The following is a 6,149-nucleotide window of genomic DNA, read 5'->3' on the forward strand; positions in this document are numbered from 1 at the left end:
AACTCCAGGAATTCAACTGAAGCGAATAAATATAAATACATGCATCAGAAAATACACATCCAAAGATCAAACAAAGTATTGTCTGTATTTTGAAGTTTATTACTTTCCTGACCAAGAATACAATTTGCCTCATAGGTCCAAAAAAATTGAAGGGGGCATGAGAATCATACATTCCAAAACAAATTAAAGAAAAACTTGCACTTAAACATTTCTTTGGTAGATCTCATCTCAACAGGTTTAAGCTCTAGCCAGGCTTCAAAGTGGTTCTCATATAATATCTGAAACACTTGAATATCCTGCTTATAATCCATCGAAATGACCCATCCAAACCATATTTACAGGAAGTCTTCAGATCATTATATCCCATGGTTTTTTCTCTCCCTTTTGCTATACAGCAATGTTCAAAGCAATACAAACCAATATAATCCAAACCGCCATGGTTTTTTCTCTCCCTTTTCCAGTACGGCAATGTTCAAAGCAATACACACCAATATAATCCAAACCCATTTACTCTGGAATATTTATGAAACACAAATGACTCTATCTGGCTTCGAAGGTGCCACTGACACATGTTTTATTGGCATTCATTCGCTCAGACCATTGTTTGGACATGATAAACACTCTGGACAACTCCCCTGCAACATATCTTGTATCAGGCCTCTTTCTGAGGTCTGGATCCACACAGGAAGCAGCAAGCCTCGCTACCCACTCTGCGCAATCTACAGGAAAGGAGCCCCTGAGCCGAGGATCCATCCATCTCCTCAGCCTCCCGGAAAAATTATCGTCGGCCTCTGAAATAACAATATTCAGGCTCTGTATAAGCCCTATTTTCCTAATACTGTGTCGCCCTCATCCGCCACATACCTTATCGGTTCGTGCCTAGATAGGAGCTCTAGCAACACAACACCCAAGGCAAACACGTCCGCTTTCTGTGACACAATGCTGATGTTGATGTACTCTGGCGCCATGTAGCCCTGTGTTCCGATTATCTTCATGCTGGAACGTTGAGGCAAAACCCCGACCCCTTATGTGTCATATATCCCAGCGAGATAAGAGGCGCCCAAAGGGCAGATCCGTGCTCTGTAACCAGGCTCCATGACGAGAATGTTGTTGGACTTTATGTAATTATGGACGTACTTGATATTGGTTTCGTGGTGCATAACTATTTGCGGGAAATGCAGGCATGGAGGATCTTGTGTAGTGATTTTATGAGTGAATCGATTTGCAGGAACCTCAGCAGCCTTCTCCTTTCCTCTGGCGATATCGAGCTTTGCGAGGGTCACGTGACCTCCAGAAGCGGGCGCTCTACAAATCCTGCCTCCACCGATTCCTATCAGACGTCGACTTTAATGCGGAGCGTGGCAGAGCTGGATGGAGCTCGCGGAGGGACGCAGAGGACGGAGGAATTGCTGGCAGCCGGAGCCAGACGTTTTTTCAGGCGGCGACGGAAACCGGACAATTCCTCCGCCTTGTTAGACTGTTCCAAATTTCATTGTAAGTTTTTCACCGTATATTTACTTATTTTAACAATAATGTAATTTTTCTTTATTTTGCTAACTTTTAATATCTATAAAATTTCATTGTAATTTTTTCACTGTATATTTACTTATTTTAACAGTAAAGTAATTTTTCTTGATATACAATTTTTTTCACTATATATTTACTTATTTTAACAATATTGTAATTTTTATTATATACATTTTTTATTTTTTTATATAAAATTCATGCCAATATAATCAATAACTATACAAATTTACATACTTAATTTTTTTATTGAAATAGATATATATAAATTTACAAACTTAATTATATATATATATATATATATATATATATATATATATATATAACAACTTATTTTAAAGATCGATCTGCCTCTTCTCCCAATTTGCTTAGAGTGTTTCAATTTCTCCAATAGCATATCCCTGTTTTTATTAATAATATATATATATATATATATATATATATATATATATATATATATATATATATATTATATATATATATATATAATTTTAATGTTAAGTGGAATGAAAGTTTCTTTTTAATAGTGTAAGAAACTTTTTAGTTTTTGTATTTCAATTCCTCCAATAGCACATTCCTAAAACAGATTTAGCATTTGTATATCTTCTTAATACAGGATTAGTTTGTACTTTCTCTTCTCAAGTTTTCGATAGAAGCTTATGAATTCCTTCAACTAAGATGCATTAGATTATATATAGTATAAATATTTAGTAAAAAAGACTTCAGTAGGATTGAAACAATGATAAGTATTCATATCATATAGTGATATTGAAAGATGGATTATTTTAAATTAATTTTAAATTATATATTTGATTTTTATTAACAAATAATTTATTTAATACTTAATTCACAATTTGTTTTGTTTTGTTTTTGTCTTGTTTTTTAGCTTTATTTAATTTCGCTTTTTTAACTATATTAATCTATTTGTTAAATGTTTAAGATTCATTTTTATTTTTAGGTTGATAAGCATTTATTATTTTTAAAATAAGATGGAAGAGAGTGATATATTCAATAGTTGATTTCATTTTGGATGGTGGAGATATATATAATAGTTGTGTCTTCTTTTAATCTTTGTAATCCAATAATTTGTTAATTATGAGATTAGAGATGTTGATATAATTTTCAGGGGAGAGATTCCTGATGAATAGTGATTCTTATCAATGTTCACCATATGTTACTAATTATGCTTAGTATGGGAGAGATGTTATCATGTGCAAGGAAGGATTAGATCAAAAAATAAAAATAATAAAAAATAAAGCTAGATCTATTAAGAAAAGTAATAAAAATAATAAATCTATAACAATGATTCCTCTTGAGTTGAGGGTTGGTAAGATGACTTTCCTATATTTAAGAAAAATAATAAATCTATGACAATGCTTCCCCTTGACTTGAGGGTTGTTATGACAAGCCTCAACTAGAATGTTATTGCATAGTTTAGTACCACTGAGGGTTTCTTGGAAGAAATTAAATCCAATATGAGAGTGAGGTAAAGGTGTTCCTTGTCGCTTACAATTTTTGCCATATACATTGATAAGCTAGAAAAGAGTTCGGAAGATGCAAGTCGTATTGGGCTCATGCTTGTAAACAAGCCTGAGAATAAACTCCATGAACAAAAATTGATTGCATCGATGTTGAATTCATTCATTTTTACAAAAGTAAGGTAGGTACGAGTCAACCTTGTCTCAGTAACTTATTAACGTAAAAGAAAAACTATCAATTAACTAATATGGTACAAAATAATCTCGAATGATTAGTTAACATTCCTCCCTTAATTAATTTCAAGGGACATTTGACATGCCAATTAACATTATGAATTTTCAATCTTTCCACGTCCTAGTGCTTTGGTAAAAATATCTTCAATCTTTTCTAAAGTAGGAAAATGTGTAAGATGAATGGCTTTGGCCTCCACATAATGTCAAATCAAGTGGTATTTGGTGTTGACATGTCTGCTTCGATCACGAAATTTAGGATTCTTGGCTAATTGAATTGCAAAAGAGTTGTCAATGATTAGAGGAGACGAAGTCTTTTGTTTCTTCTACAAATATTCAACTATTTTGCGAAGCTAAATTATTTCTTTTGTAGCTTGAGTTGTTGCAACATACTTGAATTAAGTGGTATAATTAACAGGAACATATTGCTTTCATGATCTGCAAGTGATAGTTGTTGATTCAAGGTTCATCAAATAACCAAAATTCGATAACCCATGCTCCTTATCTCCATCAAAATCTGAATTTGAATAACCAATGTAATTGTAGTCTAAAAATTTGGAATATTTGATGCCATATGACTGAGTGCTTTCTAAATATTTGAGCACTCATTTTGCTTGTTGCCATCCAATGGCCTTCAAGGGTCATAATGTTGAGTTGGTAGTGATCATTTACGCATTGAGGATGTGTAAGAACTATCTTTTTGGAGGAGGCTTGTCCTTATGAGTGATCACAATGGATTGAGGTACTTATTTTAACAACCTAATCTAAATTCCAGTTAAGCTAGATGGTTAGTTACTCTGAGTGAGTTGGACTTGGAGATTAGGTACATTAAGGGGAAAGATAACAGGATTGCAAATGCTTTTAGTAGAAGAGCACAGGTGAATTACATTGCAAAAGTGATTTCTTATGGGACAAACTTGTAGGAGCGGATCTTGCAACTAGTACACTAGGATGACAAGTACCAACAGCTTAAGCATAGGTTACAACAACATGATACCCGTAATAGGGGTGAGAAGTATCATCTAAGATGGCTTGGTAAAATTAAGAAACAAGATTTATGTGTCGGATGATGGCGAGATTAAGAATCTTATCTTGAGGGAATTTCATGTTAAGCTGTATTCAAGTCACCCGAGATATCAAAATACATTGACAACAATTTAGAAATTCTATCATTGACCAAACTTGAAGAAATAGGTGGTTGAGTTTGCTGCGAGATGTTTGGATTTATAGCAGGTAAAAGTAGAGTGTAAGAATCCAGGTGATTTATTGCAGCCAATTATGATTCCATAATCGAAATGGGAGGCCACTTCCATGGATTTCATTACAGGTTTTCTGAGGACATTAAACCAACATAATTCCATCATGGTTATGATTGACAAGTTAAGTAAGGTAGCTCACTTCATTTCAATTAAGTCTAAGAATTCAGCAAGTGAGGTAGCTCATATTTTCATGAGGGAGATAATGAGATTTCATGGTGTTCCTAAGAAGATTTTATTTTATGGAGATGCCAATTTCAGTTCGAGGTTTCAGAAGGAGTTGTTTCCAGGCCTGGGGATGGAGTTAGCCTTTATAACAAATTACCATTCATAGATAGATGGATAGACATAGAGGGTTTATGGGATTCTTGAGGACATGTTGAGGATGTATGTTATGCATCAACATAACAAGTGGGAAGAGTACATTCCACTACTATAGTTTGCTTATAACAATGGATATCAAGAGTCCTTGAGGATGAGTCCATTTGAGACAATTTATGGATAGAGTTTCAGTTGGAGTGATTAAGTGAACAAGGTACGGATTGGACCGGACATGCTGGAAAAATGGAACAAGAAATGCAAGTTATCAAGAAGAATCTAAATGCAGCACAGGAGAAGCAGAAGAGTTATGTAGATCAACTAATCAAAATTGGGATTAGGGGAAAAAATTTGCTCAAAAATCAAAGTGCTCATAATCACTCAAAACTTGAATGACCACGTCTCAGCGATATGATCCCAACGTAGCTTGTTTCACTCAAAACAGAGCTCGTATGAGAAAGATAGAGACTTTTGTCTGCTTTCACAAACAGAGAAAATTTTGGGTACAGGGCTGATTGGAATGTTGACTAGGCATCCATACAGCCTCGTCAACATGTGGTTTGTTAAAGGAATTTGTGAGGACCAATGAGAGGCTGACACGTGACAAACCTAGGGGCCGCCACGTGCCCTCTCAAAGGTCATGTAAAAATATTTGGAAGATCCGCAGAATCAAACCACAACCTCACCCACACAAGCACCGTGCTTTACCGCTATACCAAAACTATGTTTCTTAACCAACTATGGGCGCAATTTTCATTTAAAGAGTTAAAATGTGGCAGTTGGGTAAAGAGTGGGCCAACCTCTACCACATGTGACCAACACCGTAACTGGAGGTCGATGCTTATTGCTAACCATGCGCTTAATGTGATAAGTGGAGTTTAACGATAATTAAACCATCATTATCACTTAATTAAGTGCGGATTTAGTTGGTGGCAGTTTTGGCAAGTCCGACAAATCCGACATTGCTCCATTTTTGGTAGGTTTAACTAGAGTCTCTACAAATTTGGTGGCATTTTCCTAGGGAAAATTGAAGAGCCACAGCTTCTTCAAAATTCGACCAATTTTGGCTAAAAGAGAGTCATTCCTAGATTATTTGGATTCTCTAAATACAATGGAATAGGTTGCGGAGGCATAAGGCACTTATGTACGTTATTTTGCTACATTGAAGTTTAAGAAAACCTAGGGCCACCAAGAGAGGAGGTCAAGCCTAGATCAACTGAAGTCCAATTGCAGAGCTTGAGTAGTCATTTTTTTGGGTTTTTCGGTCTTCTGAATCCAATGGAGAAGGTTTCAAATCCATTGGAACACAGAAGGTGCATGTAATTAGAGAATTGACCAATAA

At 35.1% G+C, this 6,149-nt stretch overlaps 1 protein-coding gene across 1 annotated transcript; it reads right to left on the reverse strand.

Annotated features, from left to right (window-relative positions):
* Window positions 1–540: 540 nt before the first annotated feature.
* On the reverse strand, window positions 541–995 carry LOC149251255 (lysM domain receptor-like kinase 3). The gene is made up of 2 exons (XM_089453839.1): window positions 908–995; window positions 541–791 (listed from the first exon to the last, which is right to left on the reverse strand). Exons 1-2 carry the CDS (start codon window positions 993–995, stop codon window positions 541–543), a joined length of 339 nt encoding a protein of 112 aa, XP_089309965.1.
* Window positions 996–6,149: the final 5,154 nt, after the last annotated feature.

This window comes from Pinus tabuliformis, chromosome 7 (assembly GCF_031772625.1).
Source record: "Pinus tabuliformis cultivar Carrire ecotype Pingquan chromosome 7, CPIR1, whole genome shotgun sequence".
Lineage (NCBI taxonomy): Eukaryota > Viridiplantae > Streptophyta > Pinopsida > Pinales > Pinaceae > Pinus > Pinus tabuliformis.

Excerpts from the sequence above, each read along its gene's own strand:
- LOC149251255 (XM_089453839.1), bottom strand. The coding sequence starts at position 995 with ATGAAGATAATCGGAACACAGGGCTACATGGCGCCAGAGTACATCAAC. Across the intron at positions 792-907 it reads AGCGGACGTGTTTGCCTTGG|AGGCCGACGATAATTTTTCC; the intron begins GTGTTGTGTTGC and ends TTGTTATTTCAG.